The 23,163-nt window shown below is 35.1% G+C and overlaps 3 protein-coding genes across 4 annotated transcripts; all 3 read left to right on the top strand.

Annotated features, from left to right (window-relative positions):
* The first annotated feature begins 5,467 nt into the window (after nucleotides 1-5,467).
* On the top strand, nucleotides 5,468-11,554 carry SUFE2 (sulfur E2). Of its 2 annotated transcripts, none has more exons than XM_059591733.2 (5): nucleotides 5,468-6,428; nucleotides 9,213-9,321; nucleotides 10,053-10,260; nucleotides 10,409-10,569; nucleotides 11,273-11,554. In XM_059591733.2, exons 1-2 carry the CDS (start codon nucleotides 5,688-5,690, stop codon nucleotides 9,261-9,263), a joined length of 792 nt encoding a protein of 263 aa, XP_059447716.1. In that variant the 5' UTR covers nucleotides 5,468-5,687; the 3' UTR covers nucleotides 9,264-9,321; nucleotides 10,053-10,260; nucleotides 10,409-10,569; nucleotides 11,273-11,554. The 2 variants fall into 2 exon arrangements, with proteins under 2 accessions (XP_059447716.1, XP_059447717.1); XM_059591734.2 differs by having other exon boundaries at nucleotides 11,245-11,554.
* Nucleotides 11,555-13,749: 2,195 nt separating this feature from the next.
* Nucleotides 13,750-18,583, top strand: LOC132177143 (eukaryotic translation initiation factor 4B2). Its single transcript, XM_059589374.2, has 3 exons — nucleotides 13,750-15,082; nucleotides 17,204-17,641; nucleotides 18,218-18,583. The coding sequence occupies exons 1-3, from the start codon at nucleotides 13,959-13,961 to the stop codon at nucleotides 18,240-18,242; spliced, it is 1,587 nt and encodes a 528-aa protein (XP_059445357.2). The 5' UTR covers nucleotides 13,750-13,958; the 3' UTR covers nucleotides 18,243-18,583.
* A 1,365-nt stretch (nucleotides 18,584-19,948) lies between these two features.
* On the top strand, nucleotides 19,949-22,483 carry LOC132177144 (GDSL esterase/lipase At5g14450). The gene is made up of 5 exons (XM_059589375.2): nucleotides 19,949-20,347; nucleotides 20,855-21,064; nucleotides 21,151-21,323; nucleotides 21,622-21,892; nucleotides 22,070-22,483. The coding sequence occupies exons 1-5, from the start codon at nucleotides 20,011-20,013 to the stop codon at nucleotides 22,321-22,323; spliced, it is 1,245 nt and encodes a 414-aa protein (XP_059445358.2). The 5' UTR covers nucleotides 19,949-20,010; the 3' UTR covers nucleotides 22,324-22,483.
* The last annotated feature ends 680 nt before the right edge of the window (nucleotides 22,484-23,163 follow it).

Here is a 23,163-nt window from a genome sequence, read left to right as displayed (position 1 = left end):
CAAAAAAAAACCATGAAAAGACGAAAAATAATAATAAATAAAAATTAAACTGAAATTAAATATCTTCCAAACAACTTGGATGCAATGTTCTCGTAGGCTCGTGACCCAATATATTGATCGATAATATACTTTTGATGAGATGAATAGATTCTAATATTAAACAAGGTGCTTCATGTCATGCATGATGCCATCGCCCACCATCTTTTGTCCGTAAAAATAAATGAAAAAATAAAATAAAATAAAATACTTGTGCCTTCTAGGAGATATGGCTGCTACAAAAATACACCACCCAAGATCTAGTATCTACTTTGTTTATTAATATTGTTCATGATTAGTTTAGCACAACCAAAGTAGCACCACCACAATAAACTAAGCGAGTATAAGCGGACAAAAGAGGGTGACATAAACAACCTTAAAAAGCTTAGGGTAGTTCGGTCATCCCTAACCTACTTTCAAATGGTGACTTTTTTTTTTTTACTCATATTTATAATTTTATATTTTATCTTTTTTTATTATTATTATTATTATTATTTTAATTTTGTCTTCTAATTGAGTTGATATGGCAGCACTGATAAAAATTTGACAGAAAGATAGATTTGATAACAATTATAGAGTAAATTAATAACTCTCGAACAGTGTCGATGGATTTGATAAAAAGGTAATACATCAAGGACCACTAGAACATTTTTTTCCAATAAATAAAGAGAGGAATATTCCTTGGGACCTTGAGGCTCTAAAGATTACTTACATAAGATCCATTGCAAGGTAATTTTGTTTGGAGGAGATTCTTCCAATGCATACTATTAATTTGAGATGAATTCTTCATACTTGATTGGAAGAATTGGAAGAAAATTTTGTTCTTTTCATCTGATGATTATGCTTACAAATAAAAAATAAAAAAAATTACTAATTTTTGTGGTTCAAAATTGTTTTATAAAGCCATGGTATAGAAACCACTCTTGACCTTTTATTTTCTTCTAATATCATTATTTTTCTTTTCTCTTAATCACCCTAATCATGTTATGATCTAAAACTTGGTTGCCTGTGCTCAAGCTACAAGGGTACAAAAAAGCACCTTATTTGCTTTGCTTATTAATGTGTTCTTGAGCATATTTTTTATTTTAATTTTTTTTTTTGAAGAATATTTTATATTTTGAATTATCTATAAATACTTTTGTTTTGAAAACCGAAAACAAAAGACAAAAAATAAAGAGTTTAACGAACAGAACTGTTACTTTTTTTTCAATTTAGGGAGGGATTTTTTTTTTTTTTCTTCTAATTAGTAATTTAGGAGGGGTTTGATTATTGTTAGGATATGGAAAGAGAACTGTCAAGTTAATGCTCAACAATCATGATGTCCAAGTACCCCCTGACCACCAAGAATTAAATAAGAGGGATGATAGGTATTCAAATTATTTGTTCAACTTAAGTTCAACTTTTGCCTTATTTTTATATTAAAAAAAAAAAACTAAATAGCAAATGAAAAAAATGTGTGAAGGAATAATATCTATTTTTTGTCATTCTTTTATTTGGTATTAAAAAAAAAATACAAAATGATATTTTTCTTCATAAAAATGTCATTTAAAAAAAATACAATTTTTATGAAAAAAAAAATCATTTCATTTTTTTTTAAAATACCAAATAAAAGAATGACCAAAAATAGATATTATTGCTTCAGACATTTTTTTTCATTTGTTATTTAGGTTTTTTTTAAAATAAAAAAATAAGGCAAAATTTGGACTTAAGTTGGAACTCTATCATTTTCCATAAGTAAATAGCTTTCTACTTTCAAGCACCCAAATACAGTAGATTTTTATTAATTATTTATTCTAGGACAGCTTTTCTCTAATCTATAAATTTATAATAATGATATGTATCATTTGAGCATGTAAAAATCATATATTTTTTTAATAGTACGAATAAACTTGAAAGAAATTTTATTAAAAAAATCATGTCACATGTGCATTTCTATATTATTAAAAAATTATGTATTTTTTATATATTAAGAGATATATCATTATTATAAATTAAGTTGAAAGAAGTTTATGGAAGGAGGAAAACTCCCACTCCATCAAAGTTGTAGATGGAAATGCAAAATTGTGATGTACCAAATGCTTAAAATAGATTCATAATCCAAAAAGTCCACTATTTTTTATCATTATATATCAAATCAATTTGACTCTTTACTCATTAACAAGCTTTTGGACCACTTGCCAATGAGTCATTTTATCATGATTTGATCCATTTACACTCCCTAAATATTACAATAATTTGGAAAAGCTTTTTGACTACTGACAGCAATAATCTTTTTTGGAAACTTTTTTTATTTTTTATTTTTGATAAAACCCATATCAGAGGAAAAGTCATGGTGGTTAGTGGGAAGCCAATCAGCAAAGCAACATGATTAAGTCCAATAAGTATAGGTAGGTTCTGTTTATTAATGTGTTTTGAAAGTTTTTTGTTTTTATTTATAAAAAATAATGTTTTGAAGTAATATAAAAGTTTTTTTTTTGTTTTTGTTTTTATAATGTATTTGAGTTGTTTAGTAATATACAATGAGAGATAATAAATTGAAAATTTATTTATTTTTTAATAATTTTAAATACCAAGATGCTAAAATCTAAATTATCTAATAAAAAATAATAGTTAAAGCATGAAAACAAAATCAACTCAAAAAAATTTAGAAAATTTTGTCCAAAGATCATGTATCTTTTTAGAAAAAAATATAATTTCATATTGTTTTTATCAGATTTAATAAAAAAAATAAATTACTTTCAAAGATTTACTATATTATGGTATTGTAAATTTTAGGCTCCTATTGTTAATTTTATGCTCAAAACAAAAACATTAACAAACAATTCAAACATAAAATATTTATAAAAATAAAAAATAAAAAATATATTTATGTAACATCGAAACATTTTTCAAATCAAAATAAAAATCTTTAAATTATTTGTCTTGGCCTTTTTTGACATTAATTTTTTTTAATGATATAAACAATATTTTTATTTTGCAATTATTTCATAATATTAACAAAATCAATCTCAACTAATCATTAAATTCCCCCTTATTTATTATTAAGGCTATCACATCGGAAACATAACTCTTTTTATTTAAAATGAACAGTTATAATTAAGGGATATTTTTATCTTTTTATTTTATAAAAAAAATAAAAAATATTAATCTACCATAATTAACTAAATATTATTATCTTAATGCATTGCATTGACTTTATAAATTAATTATAAAATAAAAACGTGTTATATTTTTGAGGTCACCCAGTAATTTACGTGGTGTTCGGGGGAAAGCAAAGCACGTTGGGAGTTGGACCAAGAAAACCAGCATTGATATCGGTGCTTTCTCACAAGTCACAACCTTATCCTTTTCCTCTTGTCCGGCCTTCTTCTGAATCTTTCGCCAATAATGTTTGGTGATTTCAAAATGCCAACCTCCACGACTTTGAATTTTCAAAGAAGCAACGGCAGAAAAATCAAACTTGATTCTGTCCTCGTCAATTTTTATATTGCGTATCTACTTCACTATTCATATTTAAATTGCTGACCATCGCTTTACGATAAATAAATTTTAGACCCAGAAAATATGATAAAAGTTTTATTTTTTTTTATAAAAATAATTTCATCAAATTCAACTTGAAATAAAACTTTATTGTAGCATGCAACTGTGGCCGAACTAAAACTTGAGCAGATGAAGGAAACGACTTAAAAATAAAATAAAATAAAATTAGGGGTAAAAAAAAAAAATTTGCAAAGATGATTATGGTAAAAACATATATTTTAAAGGTCTTTTAACATATTTTAAAGATAGTTCCACCGATGGATGCAAGACTCTATACGTAACATTTGCAATAACACTAACAAATGATGGTGATCCTTACGTACCATAGCCTTAAGTCAAAATATGTTCTAGATGTCTTATCTTATAAAATATCTAAATTTATTTGGATTATGTTCAATGAATTTTATGTTTTTATTTTATTCATCAATTTGCTTAGTTAAAAAGTCAAAAATACCTGCATACCAAGAAAAAAAAAAAGAAGATTTTATTATATTGATAGCATTTTAATAGAGTTTGGCCATTTTTTACACAATTCACCAATAGCAGGTTATGATTTTGTATAATCTGGTTCGGGTAAATTCAGGTCAACGCAAATTAACCTGTTTAATAAATAAGTTAATCACAGGTCAGTTTGCTTAATCCATGGATGGTCAGTATAATCTGTATAAATTTATTTTATAATATTTTAAAAATTCATAATTTATATATATATATATCATTTAAATTCATATATAAGTTGAAACCGATTAAATGAGTTGTGTTTGAGTCAACCCAATACAACATGATTACTAAAATGGATTACCCGGATTAGGTCAATTCAACGCCCTATTTATTAAACCGGTTATACGAGTCATATTAGGTCATTCGCTTATTTAAATTGGTCATGTTTAGATAGAGGTGAACTTTGTATTACTTTGGGGGGCTAATTCCTCTCCCCCACCCCCTACCAATTTTAAAATTGCTCCTAAAATTTAAAAATATTGTCCCCAAAATGTCTCATTCCACCCCTGGTATCAAGGTTGAAGATTCTGGCTTATTTAATTGAACTGATCTAATTTGATTTGACCCATATCAAATTGGCCCAATTTTATTGCCAACCCTAAGTGGTTTCGTGAACAATTTTTTTTTTTCACTTATCTTAATAAACCTCCGAATCTAACCCATCATCTATCAAAATTGACAAATTAAAAAACCCCATCAATTTTGTGGTGTTTCACTATGTACATAAACCATTCAATTTTCTAGCCAATCCAGAAATTTCATTGGGAATAAAACGCATATATTGGAGCCTTTGGGGTCAACAAGTGAAATACGACTCTATTTCCTTAACTTCAGGGCGTCCTCTAGCTGTCTTGGCAGCACTCGGGCCTAGGTGTCGATAGAGGGCCCACTTTGAATGTTCTGAAAAATGTTTTTTTTTCTAATCGGAGGTAGATATTATTTATTAAAAAGATAAATAATATAATTTTTTTGTGTGGTTCTTCTTGTGTTTTATGATGCGTGGATATTGTTTTTTAAAAAGTAATAAAAAGTTTTTTTTTTTCTGTGTTTTTAAAAAACATTATCAACAAAAGATCAGGAGAATACACAAGAGAATCACCGAAACAATCATTATATATATATATATATATATATATATATATATATTTTTTTTTTATGAAAAGGAGAATATTAGATGTTTTTCTAGTATATATATTATTTTTTAAAAATTGGGTAAAAATAACTCTTATTTTTTTCACCTAATTTAAAAAAAATAATATTCAAACCAAGAAAATACCAAAAAAAAACCTAATATTTTTCTTCTAAAGTAGGGACCAGCTCAGCTCCTTTAATATATATATATATATATGGGAAATGCAGACAACATTTTGCCACCACCTACTTATTCCGATTCAGATTCAGACACAGAGACATCGAAACGGTGCGGCATGCGCGCTTCATGGATCTCCCATTTACCAGCTCAATCAATCGCTCGCACTCTTAACGAACTTGTCGCTTTTTTCTTTGTTTCTCTCGCTCTGTCCAACTCGGCACCTTGTCTGACATTTCTAGCGTGTTGATTTTCTCGCTTCTTCTTCTTCACTGTCGCGTAACTTTCTCTCTGTCCAAACATGATATCTGCTTTCTTAAACACAGCGCTTCCTCTTTCTTTTTCTTCTTCTTCGCGCTCTGTGAAACTAACGAATCACAATGATCCAGGCCCTAAGCGGACGAAATTGAAATTTATTATTAATCAGGAAAGAAAATTTGCATTTATGCCTTTGAAATGCATTTGGAACTCGGATTTAGAATGGAATGCTCGAAACCATAGCTTCTGCGTATCATGCTTGACCGCGACGGAGGTTCCGTTAGGTTCCTCTGAGGTGGTCGCCGATAGGCTCGGCCGCGTGGTGTCGGAGTTCAGGTCACTGACGGAGCCAATCGACCGCGTGAAGCGGCTGTTGCACTACGCGGCGCTGCTTCCGCCGGTGGACGAGTCGGTTCGGTCGCAGGAGAACCGCGTGGCCGGGTGCGCCACGCAGGTGTGGGTGGAGGCGGAGCTGGACGAGCTCGGGCGCGTGAGGTTCGGGGCCGATAGCGACTCGGAGATATCGAAGGGGTTCTGCTCGTGCCTGATTCACCTGCTGGACGGCGCGGAGCCCGAGGAGGTGGCGAAGGTGAAGCCCGAGGACCTGGCGGACCTCAACGTGGGCCTGCACGGGAAGGCCCATTCGAGGGTGATCACGTGGCACAATGTGCTGATTGCTATGCAGAAGAGGACCGCCGCTTTGGTCGCTGGCTCCGAGCGAGAGCGAAGCCCACCCTTGGAGCAGTCCTTTCCTTCATCTTTGGTTGCCACCGCCGAAGCTCAGGTTAATTAGCCAATACTTTTGCTCTTTCTGTTTCTCTAGTAATTCTTTCATTTTGAAGATTTTATTTTTGTTTTGAATTTTTTGTTGTTTGATTTAAGGCGTTATAGATTTTGTGCTGTATGTATCATTGTATTGTATGGGTTGGTATGTTTTGGTGCGAAAAGGGAAAAGAAAAAGGTGTTTCTTTGTCTTTTTTATTTTTTATTTTTTTTAAAGGGATGAGAAGATTACAGTTAATAATAAATAAATAAAAAAGACAACCCAATAGTAAGCCCCAATCCAACAAGAACATTGAAGGGGAAAAAAAAAAAAAAAAACCCGAAAATAATTGAAAATGGGCCAAATGAATGCACGACGAAAAAAGCTGTTTCATTTGCGAATAGCAGAACTGTATAAAATATCATATGATCGTGTTCCTCTTCGTTTTTATTAACTCGCAATCCTGCAGGCGCTTTTACTTTCAGAGGCTTAAAACATATTAAATGGGTGGAAACACAAGAAAGTTTGATTCTGCTAATCTGAGGGAAATTTTGATGATTCTTGTTTGTTGCTTGTCAAATGAGTTTGCTGGCGTTGTTAGATTCCTAAGGTTCACACTGTAAACGCCGGAAAGGTTCTTGTTTCCTTGTGGTTAAAGTACTTGTCAATGAAATTAAGGAGAAGAATCATCATTGTTTATGGCAGATTCCTAGGTGTTTTGTTGCTCATTTCTACATGAAATGTGTTATATGTACATCTCTTGTACATTTTTTATACATCTCTTTTTCTAATCAACCAATGAATCCATAGGATCATCCAATGGTTGATTTGAAAAAGGGATGTACGGAGATGTATATGAATAAATCTAAAAACTCAATTCCTATACAACTGGACCGATGTAGAATGCTATAAACCATTGGATTTATGGGCCTTTTTTAATAAAGGTTGATCCAATGGTATATGAGCGCTTTACATCAACCTAGTTGTACAAGAGTTGTATAAGAGTTAAGTTTGTAGCATTGCTCATGCAAAAATATCATTTCTCTTTCTATATGGGTCCAGATCTGTAAGGAGTTTTAACGACCGTGTAGAAGCTTTGGCCTCACATCTATATATCTGATTCATTGATTCACCTAGTTTTATTTATATCCTATTAATTAATGGGGTTATTAGTGTTTAATTTTTATGTTTTATTTAATTTGTTAAGAGTCAAGATGTTATTGTAATTTAATAAATGGGCATTTTCCGATATTATTTTGGGTAATTCAATAAATGGGCGTTGCCCTAAATTATTTTGGATAAGTCAGTAAATGGATGTTGCTCTAGGTTTTAGTGATATCAATTTGAATTGCAACCAAATTTAACTTGCAAGTATACGAATCAAACACGATGTGTTTTACGAGATCGATCCCATGAGGATTGACTTAATTATATCAAATTATAGAATTATTGCTTAACTAATTCTACAAGAGAATGGGTTGATCTTATAACTGAAAGAAAAAAATAAATAGTTGAAACAAAGATTAAAATTTGGTTACTGGTAACACTAAGGTTTAGAGTTCACCCCTATCATAAATTCAAGTTTCTAGTAGAGTCTCAAAAAAAGACAGATTTCTATAGTTGACAGATTTGCAACACATCTATGTTCTTAGTTAGACACAAATATGGTTTCTTAATTTTGATCCATGATTAATCTACCCTTGTTTAGGCATAGAAAAATCATTCCTTATATTCTCATGATTTCTATAGAAAGTTACTTGTTTATGATCAAACACAAGCATCTATTGGGTTATTCAAACCAATCAAAAACCAATCTATCTTCAAGAATATAGATTTTAAAAGATTGAAACACGCAATATTTGTGGAGAAAGATAGATTCTATAAGAAATCTGAATACCAAGAGATTATAGTAATAGAAACAACATAAAAATACTCAGATTAAGGGATTTCTCATAGCCTTAGCCAAGGGATTAGCGGCCCATGAAGTCGACAGCAAGAAACTTCATCTTCTTTGATTAAGTGGAACACCAATTGGTGGAGCCTTCCATCTTCTCTATTTTCTTCTCTCTGTCTTTGTCGTACTAGCCTCCTAAAACCAACATTTTTTCTCCCCTTTCTTGAACTCCCATTTGAATCAGCTTTCGAATGACATCGTTTTCACCTTAATCCGACGCTTGAGCCGAAAGTTATGGTCAAAATACTGAGACTTGCTCCGAATAACTCTAAATGCGAGAGTGAATCAGATTTGATTTTTTCTCATTTTGAACGCACACACCCTCTCTCATTAAGGCTTTCAACATGTATATGGAAGCTAGGACCCGATTTTTGGGCTTTTGCTTCATATCTTTTCCTTCAACCCACATCCCAATCTTTTCTCAAATGGTCACCATCATATATGGAAATTTAGGCACAATTTTGAGCTTTTGTTGACTAAGATGAATAATCTCCGTATAAACTGTAATTATATCTAATTCAGCACACTTACCGACTAGAAAATATAATTTTGGGGTAAATATGATGTCAATATTTCATGATTATCATCTTGTCATGAGTTTATTTAAGTAAGATTTATACTCCAATGGCGGCGGACTTGATTGAACTAAAAAAAAATGAAGAATTGATTCTTCTCTCTTTCTCCCCCTTCTTTCTCCTCTCTTTCTTTCTCCTGATTCTTGTCTCCCCATAGCTTCTTCTTTCTCTTCTTTTTCTCTCCTTTTTTAACTTCTTTCTCATTTCTTTTCCCCTACTTTCTCCTACTTTCACTTTGTGATTATTGTTTGTCCTGCGTCACATTGGTTATTGCAGATACCACAGTCAAGATGGCAGAAACTGGATGCCAATTTATCACGATCCTAGGTGTGGATTCTATGTCAGAAAATATGCTTGGATTATTGATCAAGCTGGCTTTGGGAAGGTATTGTCTTACTTTGTATTTGTTTCTTTCTTTTTGTCAGATTTATTTAAGCAATGCACACAGCAGAAACTTTCCAGCTATCGATTATTTATATAACAGATCTTTTACATGTGACCTTTCCAATCATGTGTGAGCCAAAAGTGGGCATTTTGACATGACAAGATTGCGATCTTCTTCTTTTCTTTGTTTTAAGCACACTTTCTATCACCTTTCCAATCATGTGTGCTTGTATTGGGGCCATATTTTCCCTTCATTTGTGAACTTTATTATGTTTCTCTATGTCCTAGATGGTTGAACCTGTCCTTTAAAATGGACAAAAACTGTTTAGAATATGACAGATGAAGTGAATTGCAAGAATGCACAAAATGTAATGAAGAAATGTACTGATGTTGAAATCATCAATTGCCTGATTGTCATTTCTTTGTGAAGCACAACCATCTAAAAATGTTATCCAGCGTCTTAAATGCTGTGAGTTTTTTGTTTGAATAGTAATAAGAATTGATTGATTTGATATAAAGGTGAAATAAGATTTGAATTTTTTTATGAGAGAAAAGTGAAGAAAGTTGTTTGGTAATCGTTTTGAAAAGATGTTGACACTTTTTTGGAAGAAGTGAAAATAAGGAGGGGGTGATTTGCCAAACACACCCAAAGACTCAGATGGACTAACCTGCTATGAGCCTTTTACTTCTATATGCTCTAGCTGTATCTTGATGGTGGCAGTATATGTGCAGGTTGGTGTATACAGGATCTCAATTGAACGTATTAGCTGCTCTCTGGCAATATTGTAGCCGTCCTGCATATATGTACTTTCTCGAGGCAGCTGCAGTTTCATCTCCTTTCTTTGCTTGTTATATATGCAAACACTTAAGAGAGAAAAGCATGTACTCAAGAACTTGTACAAACATTGCCTGTACTTCTAAATTTGTGCAAATTCTTCAGGTAGATTTTATTATCTATGTCATTCTGCTCGGTTCAATTATTCAACTATTTTCATATGTTTAATTGGTTATTGCTGCGCCAATCAGTACATGGATTTAACTCTCTGTTTTTTTCAAAAGCTAATGCATGCTTTTATTTCAAATTCCAGATTAAACATATGATATGGACCTGTGGCTCGTACATGGCTGCAAACATTGCCAAGTAGGTTCAGCAGATGGCTATTATGGAAAATGAAGAGATTGCTGAGATACATCCAGAGCACTATCAGATTCCATGGAATTATTGTTGCCTTGCCTGCACTACTACAATGTAAGTCTTCTAGGTTCTTTAATGGAGAAAAGCACAACCTTTTTTTTGTACGACTCCTTTTAAGAAATGCAGTACAGATTCAAAGTAGTTTATGGATTTTGTATTATAGCAATTTTGTTTACTTTCTAGTTATATCATGATTCAATATTAGGAATGTTTAGTCAAAAGCTTTTTCTCCTGAGATTTTCCAGCTCCTGGATTACTTATTTTTCATCTTTGTCTGGCAATTGGTGTGGGAACCATCTTTTTCTGGAACATAAGACCTATTTTCTTACAACTGTTCCCTCTGTGGATCATTGATGGCACGGTTGATGGTAGCTGATTAACATTTTGAACTCATCTTCACTCACAAGCTCAGCAGCATACCGACATGAATAAATATGATTGCCATTCTAATCAATTGGCAATAAGTTTTTTGCAATTTGGTGCTTCTCTGAATCAACAACACAAAAAGCATTTGATTCCGAAATCTCAAAAGTGACTTTACATGTCAGTTTTTTTCAAAAATTGTGTCAAAAGTATGCTTAATCCTTGCAGGTTAATATTTAGACTTTCCCATAGCTAAAACAACTTTATCTATTAGATCAAAATTCAATTTATGGAGTGCAATTCTGCTTCCTTGTCATGTATTCATGCTACTTTGCTTCTGTTTGAAAGTTACTGAAATAATCTTAGTCACAAGTCACTAAATTTTCCATACCAGGATGGCAATGTATTGTACATAACCTATTTGGAAACGAGCTCTTGGAGAAGATAAACATATTCTGATGCATAGCTGACAGCTCATTTTGAAGTTCAAATGGAGATGTTTCCCGAGCAATTGAATCAGAAAGAATAGGAATGCAAGTTGTGGATTCTACTCGAATCATATTTGGGTTTCATCAAGCAAAGGTTCAAGAGGCTTTGGCCCTGTGGATATAAATCTTCATTATCACCTTCAAATTTTTGTTTGGTACCGGCTCAGTTCAAAGGTTTTTTTTTTTTTTTTTTTGGAAGTCCTTAACGTTTTAGGACAACCCATCTGGGGGGGTGGGGTGGTGGTGCTTGGATATGTATTGTCTTTAGTGTTCTAAATTTTTTATTTAATTTCATATGTGGTTTGTGGAGGAAGTTGCCTCCAAAACGTGGTATCACCCTATTGGGCTGAGAGGATTGAAGATAAAACATGATGAAAAGCAAACCTAGCAAACCTAGACAAAGGGGAGTAATGGACGAGTCAACTTTTGAGATGCTTAGCTAGCCTCCGAAAAGAACAAGAGCTATGAAAAAAGTTGACTTTTATGTGTTTGGAGTAACAAGCGAATAGAATGTTGTTTACCTTGTCCTTATTGAGGATAAAGCAATAACGAAAAGAGCACGTTTCCATGACAAGTGCCTGCTGAGAAAGATTAGGAAAGTGACAAAACACCCTACAAATATTTCACAAAGTTAACGTAACTGAATTTAGTAGTCTTTGGATCGGCACTTGCTAAAAAAAATATTTATTAGCTATTAAACTTTGTCACGTCAATTTTATGAAATATTCTTATCTCTGCACGTAAAGATAAAAACATATTTCTATTTTTCAGAACAAAAAATGGAAGTCAGAAAACAAACATTTTTAACAATACTGTTTCATGGTCAGAGTTCTCCAATAGCCACGTTATAACTACTTGATTAATGTTTTGCCTAACAATTTCTGATATTAAGAGACAGCACAACTATTTGAAGAGTCTAATTTTAGGGCAATTCAAGCCACTTGATTTGGTCAAAAAGATATCAGCAAATATGAATGAATGCCAGGGGCTTAAGTTTAATTAACCTCATAATCCACCTCTTGGCCATGTTGATGGGATGCTGCAGATGTTAATCATTTGCCGTCCATTTCAAATTTCCAAGCTCTTGAAGTTGAAGGATATTTTAGGTGGGTGAAACCTTTTGACTTTGGGGAGCTTGAAGTGACACCTTTAGCCTTGTATAGTTGTATATATAAGAAAGCATCTCTTTTTGGTAAAGTAAAAGAAAGCATCTAGCTCTCTCCTTGCTGCCCAAGTATCTTAGTTTAGGAATTTTTTTTTTTTTTTTTAATAAATGTGATCCAATGGCTATTAAACCATATCACATCAATTTCGTGAAAGATTTATAAAATATTCAAGAACATAATAAAAAAATTACCACAAATGATAGGTTAAAGAATAATTAGTTGTATATTCATGCTCATTGATGTGTACGGCTTATCAACAAAATCAACTATATTAAGTTTGTCAATTACAACTCTTAACGCCTAGACTTGATGTAGCAAACAAAATGGTGGCGTGTGCATGCATTTACACACTCTCTAGAGAGAGAGATTTGTACTTTCTTTCTTTTCTTTTTTTTTCTTTTTTTTTTTTTTTAAGGTAGTTGCTATTTGCTAATATATTTTTTTGCCTAAATACTAACATTTATTTTTTGTATAATAAATAAGGTAGTTTATTTTCTTTCCAATTGTAATACTTGAGGAAATTCAATGCCGAGAATATCCACAATAATTATCTGGAGAATTCTTTGTCGCTAGCATAATCCCACTCGTTTTTAATATAATTTATTTATGTGATTGTTCAAGTAATATATATAAAACAAAAATACACAGACTAGAGGTGTATTACCATATAGTGGCTAGGCATAAGTACGAATAAAAGGAATGCTGTTTTTTTAAAATTCTTATTAGCTCTACCAACAGGAAAAAAAAATTATTAAAAAAATAAAATTACAAATTGTTAATGTATAAAAAAGCAGATAAAAGAATTATTTATCATTTTTATTTCGGGTAGAATTTGTCAGGATAGCCCCACCCCACGTCCCTCCAAACAGAAAAGAACAGTGTTCAAAAAGTCATTTAATTACTGCGTTCAAAGCATCCAATCGGACGATGATTAAACTCACTCACACCACAAATTCCACACAAACCACTTCTTTCTATCTCATAAAAAATTTAAAAATATTCAAAGAACATCTGAACCGTCCAATACAAGGAAGTCAACCTATATCGAGTAACTGTTCGCACGACACGTAAGGCGGGGCCACACCATACAGTTATGGGACCCCCAAACATCCACTGATTGAACCGTGTCACCCACTCTCTCCACTTCGCGCGTGACACAACACTCTCACCACCCGCGCCACTGACCACCCCTCTATCTTTGCTCAAGCTTGCAGTACTTTCGCCTCTTCGATAATTCCCACCCTCTCTCCCTCTCACACAACTATAGCCCCCTCTTCTTCGCATGTTCTCGGAGCTCCGGCTCCCGTAACGGAGCCCCAGCTCGAAATAAAACCAAAAAAGTAAAAACTAATTCTCATTTTTAGAGATCTCGTTATTTTTCGGTTCTCTGCCTTTTCTTTCTTCGTCAGATCTTGGTGGTTAAGAAATGTCGACAAACCCATGGGGTGGTGGTATCGGAGCGTGGGCCGCCGAGGCCGAGCGCGCCGAGGCCGAGGAGCTCGAGGCGGCTGCTGCTGAGGCCGCCGCTAAAGCCGAGTCGTCGTCGCAGAGTTTCCCGAGTCTCAAGGAATCCGTGAGCGCCAAGCCCAAGAAGAAGAAGATGACGCTCTCGGAGTTCACCATGGGCACCTACTCCGCCGACAGGACCTTGACCCGTGACGAGATGCTCCGCCTCCCGACAGGCCCCAAGGAGCGCTCCGCCGAAGAAATGCAGTCCGGCCGCCTAGGAGGCGGGTTCCAGTCCTACGGGCGTTCCGGGTCGTCTGCGGGTCGGGGCAGGGACCGAGAAGACGGAGACGGGTCCTGGGGCGGTGGGGCCCGGAGGTCCTACGGTGGGTTCGATGAGGAGCGTAGGGGTCAACAGCCTTCGGCTAGGGTTTCGGATTTCGATCAGCCTTCGCGGGCGGACGAGGTCGATAACTGGGCATTGACGAAGAAACCACTTCCATCGCTCGATTCGGGTCGGCAGAACCGGTACGGGTCGCTCGGAGGCGGGTCTAGGGCTGACGAGGTTGACAATTGGACGGCTGGGAAAAAGCCTCTTCCCTCTACTAGATCTTCCACATTCGGTTCGGGTTTTCGCGAATCGGGTCAGGAGCCCGATCGCTGGAGTAGAGGAGGAGGAGGAGGAGGAGGGTTTCGTGATAGCGAGCGGGAACGGCCCAGATTGGTGTTGGATCCTCCGACAGGCGATTCGGGCGTGAACGAACCAGCGGTGAAGACGAATAAGCCCAATCCGTTTGGGGCGGCGCGGCCAAGGGAGGACATTCTGGCCGAGAAGGGTTTGGATTATAAGAAGTTGGAATTGGAGTATGATGCCAAGAAAGCTAGTGTGGGGACGCCGACGAGCGCACACTCGAGTAGGCCGTCCAGCGCGCAGTCGAGCCGGTCCGAGGGTCAGGGCCTGCAGCAGGGGATTGAGAATGTAGTGAAGCCGAGGCCGAAGGTGAACCCTTTTGGGGATGCAAAGCCGAGGGAGATTTTACTTGAGGAGCGAGGCCAGGATTGGCGAAAGATTGATCTTGAATTGGAGCATCGCCGCGTAGACAGGTCTCTGAATACTACCGCATTTTTTGGCCAATTGCATTACCAATTCTGTCTTACAAGTTGCTTTGGTAGTGTTTTTGATATGTTGGTTCAACTGGTTTATAACCATTAACATATAAGGAAGCAGTTTAATTGTGATTTTTGTTTTTCTTTCTGTAGAACATTACTCGGTGAGGCTTTAATGTGCATTGGTAAACTGTTAAAGATATAACAATGTGACATATTTACATGAGGATGATCTTTAAAACTTTTATGCTATGAATTTTGTTTCCGAATTTAGATTGAACTTTTGATACAACTAAAATAGTTTCACTGACATACTTGAGTCTTTACTTTGATAACATAATGTTTTGTTGTAATGGCTCTTAGTATAGCGAGTTTTAGATGGTATTAGTTAGGTTTGCTGCGGATGTGTGCTTTACCATAAGGCTGTCGACAAGGTTCCTTACATTCCTAATCTACCAGAAAGATCACCTTTTTTTTTTCCCTCTCTAGATTTGCTGACTGTTGTGTGAGCAAATGCTTTGGAGTTGTCTTTTAGCTTAACTAGCCGTAAGTATACTTATTAGTTAACAATAGTAAAGTGACTGTAGAAATTGATATCATACAGTTGCATGTGAGGTAGCTAGCATGGAAGAGTAGTTTTGTTTGATAATGCATGTTTGGATTTGATATTCAAGTAGTAGATACAATGAAAATATGTAAAGAAATAATGATAGTACATTTAGGATATGAAATGAAAGTTGTTTGGGAGTTGGTTGCGTATGAAACGTATAGAAAAGTTAGGTTTTGCATTATCATTTTGGGAATTCTGTTTGCTGTTTGTAACCTAAAAAAACTTGAAACTACAGGATTTCTTTTATAGTGAAAAAAAAAAAAAAACTACAATTGTGCACCTAGCTCAGGTGAAAGCTCTAACTCTATTATTGTACAAGTCGAGCTTGGACCTAAGGACAGCTTGTTTAGGCTAATTGGTGGATGTTGGAAATTTGAAGTTCTTAAACATGACCTTTATACAAAATGCTTCAGACAAATGTTGATGCACTGTCAAGTCAATGTGACATGATGGCAAATAATTATAAAGCATTTTCAAGTATGTTTGGATGACTAGATCGCTTGATCCTACATATTTCATTGCCTAGTGTTGGTCCATTACAAGTGGGGTCCTGGAAGGGGTGGCTTGGATTCAGCATTTTTACATGAAGTAGCCACTCTTAAGAAACTCAAATCCTCGCACTTGCACTTGGCAGCCTGAGACTTTTCCATTTCACCACAATATGGCACTTTTTAATCCTACATAGATAATCCTAGATAATCCTCTGTGTGTGAGATTGTTACTATTTTTTTCGGTGCAATATAACAGCATGTTTGTCAGTGATAACAACATACTTTAGAAGACAATTACCTTGGTACATCTGTTAGCACGTGAAAGTATAATTACACTGATGGGCTTCTGAAGCCTTGCCTGTTAGCTAATTGATTGATTGCTGAGAAGGAAAAGTTGTTTAGTTAGTTTTTTTTAGTTGTCTTAAGTTTATGTTTAAGTACTTTATTCAAAACTATTATGACTCTGAAAGTTTGATTCTCAATTTATAGCAGCAATTTTATTGGTTATTTGAAGCAGTGAATCTTTGTATTTGACTATGCCATTCTAATTCCTAGTTTCCTTTATATACTTCGTTTCAGTGTTATGTGGGGGTACGAGGCCATTCATCTGTTGACCTTTGCTTAGGCTTTTTCCTCTACTTACCAGAATTCAAAACAATGTATTACCTGAATTCCTATATGATTATTTGTGCAACGTAATGACCCATACTATTTCTTCTTTAAACAATTTTCTAAAGTTTATTTATAATATTTATATTATTTCCATTTACTAGAACTTTTTTTAGCTTATGCAGCATCAGGCTTCCTTCAAGATATCTGAAGTGATGTGTCAGTTTGTAAGCCTGTTCTCTGGCTGATTTGGATGCTCTATATTGATTTTTGTTTCCTGCACACTTGCTTTTGCACACGACTGTATGTCAATTTTGTTTGGTGTATGCTGGATTTCATGTCTATATGTGACTTATGGATCTGCTATGATCATGCTGTGTTCATCTCTAAATGACATAAATTTTGCAGGCCTGAAACAGAGGAGGAAAAGAAATTGAAAGAAGAAATAGATCGTTTAAAGGAACTTGAGAGAAAATCTACCATAAATACAAACAGTGGATCTTCACTGGAGTCTGGTGGAGAGCAATCAAGTTTATCTGATGTGATAGTTCTCAAAGAAAGGGAATTGGAAGCACTGATTCGTGATTTGGATGACAAAATTCGCTTTGGGCAGAAAGCTGTTGAAAGGCCTGGTTCCAGGCCTGGTTCTGGAGCAGGCAGGGTATCTGGCTTTCCTGACAGGCCACCTTCTCAGTCTGGGTCAATTGAGGAATCTAGAAGTATGGAGTTCATGGATAGGCCTCGATCGCATGGTGCAGGGGATGTGTGGTCAAGGCCTGCTGATGACAGAAGATCATTTGGAGCTGGCAGGGACAGAGGCTTTCTAGGCAACAGAGACTTGGACAGGTAAGGATATTTCATCAATTGCATTGCTTATGTGGTTTCTCTCTTGGCTTTTCTAGTTTTAGTAAGGAAGTTCCCTATTTATCCAGTAAAGTAACTGGTGATGTTCATATGTTCAAATTTGAGATGACTTTTGGTGATTTTGAAAACTGAAACAGAGTCTGTAATTGAAATTTTTATCAATCTACCGGATATATAATTGGAGAAGTCCTGTAATTGGTGGACATTCAGAATCCTGATTCTAGAACTGTAAAGATCGTAAGTTGCATTTTGATGAAATAGTTTTCTAGTGGGAACTGTATTTTATTTTATTTGGACAAAAAGTTATCAACGGTGCTGAAAACTCTCAATAAATTTAAATGTTTGGAGCAGTCAAGAAACCACGCAAGAATCATTTGCTCTTGGAAATTCAGAAATCTTTTTGCTGTTAAACCTGGAAGTTCAGAAATTTTCAGACTTGCATGCACAATTTTCTTCTTCCAATGTCTCTACAACATGTGTGTTTGATGTACTTTTGAAGTAGAATATAGTTCTGAATGTCTCAAAATGCTAATATGGCTGTGCTTGTTATTTTGGCAGGCCAAGGTCGAGGGAGAGATGGTGAACAGCAGTTTGTGTGGATTCATTGAATTATCTTCTACTTTTGACAAACGGGACCAAATAATATTTTGTCTCACTTTTAATTGGTTTTCTTCAGTTTGCTCTGGAAATTTGAGCGAAAATTATTGAGTACTGCCACTGGGAACTCATGCTTTAATCTATTACATTTTGAAACTATGTAAAATTGCTTTTGTTTTTTTTTTTTTTTTTTTTTTCTGTTTTAAACTAACGAGCCTGTATTGTTCCTTGGACTCAATTTTTATTGAACACTATGGGACTCACTAGTTTACTTCTGTGACAGTCTTTCCGAGTGATATACAGTTAATTGGTTTTATTGTGCATGAAGATGTTTAGTGTTTTACAGTTAAAGTTGTTTCATTGTTTTTATTTTTTTCGTGTAGAATAATTTTTTGTTTGGGCTTTATATTTGTTCCTAGCTACAATGCAGAAGCAGGAAATGTAAACACAAAAATTGGCTCTTTCTTTGCATTATTCCTCATATTTTCTTGTCCAAATAATAGTTTAAACTCCCTTCCTATTTTTCTCTATCACTGTATATATATAAGAATATGTTCTATTTTCTTGCATTTATGAGTGGCAACTCACATTTGAAAATCGGCTTGCAAAGAGAGGGTTTGTAAGGAGAGGATGCCTAAAAATTTATATATATATGGTTAAGATTGTACTTGATCAATGTGGGACACTTAAATCGTAACGTACAACTACGCTCTGTAGCCGTTGTTTGGGTAGCCCATCATTTTCAGTTGCAACTTCGTGGACCATGTTTTCCTATAGGTAGAGCCTTCCATAGGTTGCCTCCTCTGTATCCTAGTCATCAAGTCGCAATTCATTTGATCTCAAATTTAACGAGTTGCGTCTTTTATGCTTAATGAGGTGGTTATTATGATTTTAAATTATACAAATTTTAGGGAATACTTGCACTTAAATATTATCTTGCAATGAGAAGGTGCTTAAGAGCTATACATTTAGGTAAAAATGCACTTAACTAATGTGGAATATTTAGAATAGTAACACTGAACCAAACCCATAATGCTTTTTTGATGACGTAATCACAATCGATAAGTCTTTTGAAATTAAGCTTTTAGTGCCATAAAAGTGTCATATATGTCGCATAAGGTAGTTGCATGTTTCAAACGTTTGAAATCACAAGCAGATTTATGTAAGAGAAATGCTACATTAACTCGCATTCTTATACTACCAAATGCTTATTTTTTAAAGTGGTAGTTGTCAACTTGTCATATCAGCTTTTCACTACAACAAAAATTTTAATCTTATATGTTTACTCTATTTCTGCAATTGTTAACAGAGTGCATATATCATTTCTCTTACATAATATTTCTTGTTAATAGGTCGAAGAAAAGTAAGTAAGATGACTCAATACGCAGATTAATAAGAGATTGTAGAGTTCTTGCCATACAAAGGGATATGCAATAGGTCGGTCATATTGAAGCAACAATTACTTGGCGGATAATAACTGCATCCACGAATCTCCTATAAAAAGGATAGACATTCCAAGATCTCTGAATTCATATATTTCAGATGTTCTAACTTAAATTGAAACATGAAACAACTATAAAGAAAGTAGTTAACAAAATTATAAAAGAGAGCGAAACAGTAACAAGTGTTCTTTTTTCCTCTCAAGTCTCAACAACCTATAAACTTACGGTGACAACTTGTTTTCTTGCCACGCGTGAGCTATTAGCTGACCACTTGGTGCCAATTTCTATCGGTAGCCGAGATCGCAGGAGTCAATGGACCAGTGGGTAAGATCCATCAACCTCGGCAGGAGATGGAGGGGTCCTTGGGCACTACCAAAGCCTGTGGAAGCAGTGGCGGTTGTAGTTTTTCTAGCCGTTGGGTTCTCGGCTTTCGTGGCAATTGGACGCCGTGGAAGAACTCTTGGTCAAATCACATTTGGTGATTCAACTCATTGTGATTTCCCCGCGATATTCAACTTCGGTGATTCGAACTCCGACACGGGCGGCCAATCAGCGGCGTTTCATCGGCTTCTCTCTCCCAACGGGGACACCTTCTTTGGTAAACCATCGGGGAGGTACTGCGACGGACTAATCCTCGTTGATTTTATAGGTGATTACTCTCACTTTCCGATATAGCTATTTCTTTTGGGAATTACAAAGGAACTTGGTAGTGTAAGTCTGGCCATGAGAGGAGCAATGTGTTGGACAAATACCCATTTGAAAATGTGGGGTGACTGTAATTGAGGAACGAGTTTGTGCTAGACAATTTGATTGATTTGTATGTGATCTGTCAAACATTGTTTGTTCACTTCACTTCATGTTTTGTTTCTGATGGGTGGATAACAGGATATGCTCTAATGGGTGATCTGCCTTTAATCTCTGTGATGCATTAAGTGCCTCTTTTATGCTTGTTTTCTCATTGTGATTGAGTACTGTAGTTAGAGTTGGATTCGAGATTCAACCAAAATGCTTGAGCCAAAATGAAGTTTAATCTCAATTACTTGGTGTTGCCTGATAAAAGGTACCGACTTTTAAGAGTAAATGGAACTAGTCAGAAGACTAAACCATATGGCTGCATTCACCACCTCGATTTTAACTAGTGTACCAATTTTTGCAGCTGAGAAGTTGGGATTGCCATACTTGAATGCATATCTGGATTCTATAGGGACAAATTTTCGACATGGAGCAAATTTTGCTACATCAGGGTCTACGATTCAGCCAGTAGATGCCAAAATATATGGTATGGGTTTTAGCCCCATATCTCTTGATATACAGCTTTTGCAGTTTGAACAATTCAAAGCGCGAACCATTGAGCTATACAAGGAAGGTTAGACGTGTGGTTATTGTGGAGAAGTTGGAAAATGTTTTATGATTTTGATTGATCAAAACGCATTAGTCGTTTCTGGTTATTAGGTGGAAGCTCGTACATCAAAAGCAGTCTCCCACGACCAGAGGAGTTTTCCAAGGCTTTGTACACATTGGATATTGGACAGAATGATCTTCACGGTGGGTTGTGGTCGATGACAGAGAAGCAAGTACTGGCATCAATACCATATATCATCAATCGATTTTCCCAGGCAGTGGAGGTAACAAAAATTTATGTTTTCTATAGTTTCCCAACAGCTTATACCTTCCTTTATTCAGGAAGAAATCCGAGTGATATTCTTGAATTTGTCTATCATTTGGATCATCTGAATGCAAGTTGCAACTTATATGGAGCATGCTGTGAAGTCAACAGTAGATCATATTGATTTTGATCTTCTTTCTCTAACCTGCAAGCCTTCTCTGGGATCCAAACCAGCATCTTAATGTATTCAATTTGCTAAATAGAAATGATTTGTTTGGATTGAATATTGTAATTGTTGTTGCGATTTACTGTTTCAGAAACTATACCAACTAGGAGGAAGAGCATTTTGGATACATAATACAGGTCCTATTGGCTGCTTGCCCTATGCTGTTACATATTATGCTCCAAAGCCGGAAAATAGGGACCAAAGTGGTTGCGTGAAGTCCCACAATGAGGTCGCCGAAGAATTTAACGGGCAGCTCCAGGAGAGGGTGTCCCAACTTAGAGCGCAACTTCCAGATGCAATTCTTACTTATGTTGACGTTTTCTCAGCTAAATATTCTTTAATTTCTCAAGCAAAGAAGCTTGGTAAGCTTCAAATATGATCATCTTCAGTTGCATTTCGTTATGAATACATGAAAAACAGAATTTTGCTCTGACAGATATGATTTCATTTTTTTTTATTTTCTTTAAAAAGTTTGTGTGTATAAGTTGTTCATTTTGTTCTATACAAGAGTTCTAGTTTTTGGTATTGGGAGTTTGCAGGTTTTGCTAATCCAATTGGATCCTGTTGCGGGGGTTTTGGGAAAGACGATGTGGAGTGTGGGAAGAAGGCAATGGTGAATGGGACAGAAGTCTTTGGAGCTTCATGCAGCAATCCTTCGGTCTACATTAGTTGGGATAGCATACATTATTCTCATGCTGCAAACAAATGGGTAGCCAACAAAGTTCTTACCGGCAACTTCTCAGACTCTCCAGTCCCCATTACCAAATCTTGTCGAAAGCCTGATCCTTTGTGACACAAACCCAAAACTCCAATTGAAATCTTTTTGGGCTTTATATTTGTTCCTAGCTAAAATGCAGAAGCAGAAAATGTAAACACAAAAATTTTGCTCTTTCTTTGCATTCTTCCGCATATTTTCTTGTCCATATATAGTTCAAACTCCATTCTTATTTTTATCTATCACATGTTCTATTTTCTTAATGTATGAATGAAAACTCACATTTTGAAAATTGGCTTACAAACAAGGAGAGAGTGCTTATTCGTCGTAAAAACTCATATACATTTGGTTAAGATTGCATTTAATCAATGTGGGACATTTAAGATTGTAACATTCCACTATACTCCGTAACCACTGTTTTAGTACCTATTATTTCTAGATGTGTGACTACGTGGACCCAATCTTTTATTAGTAGAGCCCTCCCTAGGCTGCCTTCTCTATGACGCAATTACGAAGTCACAACTTGTTTGATACCAAATTTGACAACATGCGTCATTTTCTATTCTTAATGCGGTGGATACTATGATATTAAATTATACAAATTTTAGGTAATACTTACCCTAAAAAAGATCATTTTGCAATGAGAAGTGCTTAAAAGCTTATGTACATTCAGGTAAAAGTGCACTTAACGAATGTGGAATATTTAGAATTGTAACAATGAACCATAAAACTCATGATGCTTTTTTTATGACGAAATCAAAACCTTTAAGTTCCTTCATAATTAAGCTTTTATTGCTATAAAAGTGCCATATATGTTGCATATGGTAGTTGCATGTTTCAAATATGTTTGAAATCACAAGTAGATTTACGAAAGAGAAATGCTATATTAATTCTCACTCTTACACTTTTAAGTGTTTA

Source organism: Corylus avellana, chromosome 4 (assembly GCF_965113065.1).
Source record: "Corylus avellana chromosome 4, dhCorAvel1.hap1.2, whole genome shotgun sequence".
Taxonomy (NCBI): Eukaryota; Viridiplantae; Streptophyta; class Magnoliopsida; order Fagales; family Betulaceae; genus Corylus; species Corylus avellana.
This window is presented reverse-complemented; position numbering and strand designations above follow the sequence as displayed.

What these genes read in the sequence shown, in the direction of transcription:
- SUFE2 (XM_059591733.2), top strand. Translation starts at nt 5,688, where the DNA reads ATGATATCTGCTTTCTTAAACACAGCGCTTCCTCTTTCTTTTTCTTCT. An exon ending in TTGCCACCGCCGAAGCTCAG is followed by an intron (nt 6,429 to 9,212) that starts GTTAATTAGCCA and finishes TGGTTATTGCAG; the next exon opens with ATACCACAGTCAAGATGGCA.
- LOC132177143 (XM_059589374.2), top strand. Translation starts at nt 13,959, where the DNA reads ATGTCGACAAACCCATGGGGTGGTGGTATCGGAGCGTGGGCCGCCGAG. An exon ending in GAGCATCGCCGCGTAGACAG is followed by an intron (nt 15,083 to 17,203) that starts GTCTCTGAATAC and finishes TAAATTTTGCAG; the next exon opens with GCCTGAAACAGAGGAGGAAA. An exon ending in GGCAACAGAGACTTGGACAG is followed by an intron (nt 17,642 to 18,217) that starts GTAAGGATATTT and finishes TTATTTTGGCAG; the next exon opens with GCCAAGGTCGAGGGAGAGAT.
- LOC132177144 (XM_059589375.2), top strand. Translation starts at nt 20,011, where the DNA reads ATGGACCAGTGGGTAAGATCCATCAACCTCGGCAGGAGATGGAGGGGT. An exon ending in AATCCTCGTTGATTTTATAG is followed by an intron (nt 20,348 to 20,854) that starts GTGATTACTCTC and finishes CAATTTTTGCAG; the next exon opens with CTGAGAAGTTGGGATTGCCA. An exon ending in TTCTCAAGCAAAGAAGCTTG is followed by an intron (nt 21,893 to 22,069) that starts GTAAGCTTCAAA and finishes GGGAGTTTGCAG; the next exon opens with GTTTTGCTAATCCAATTGGA.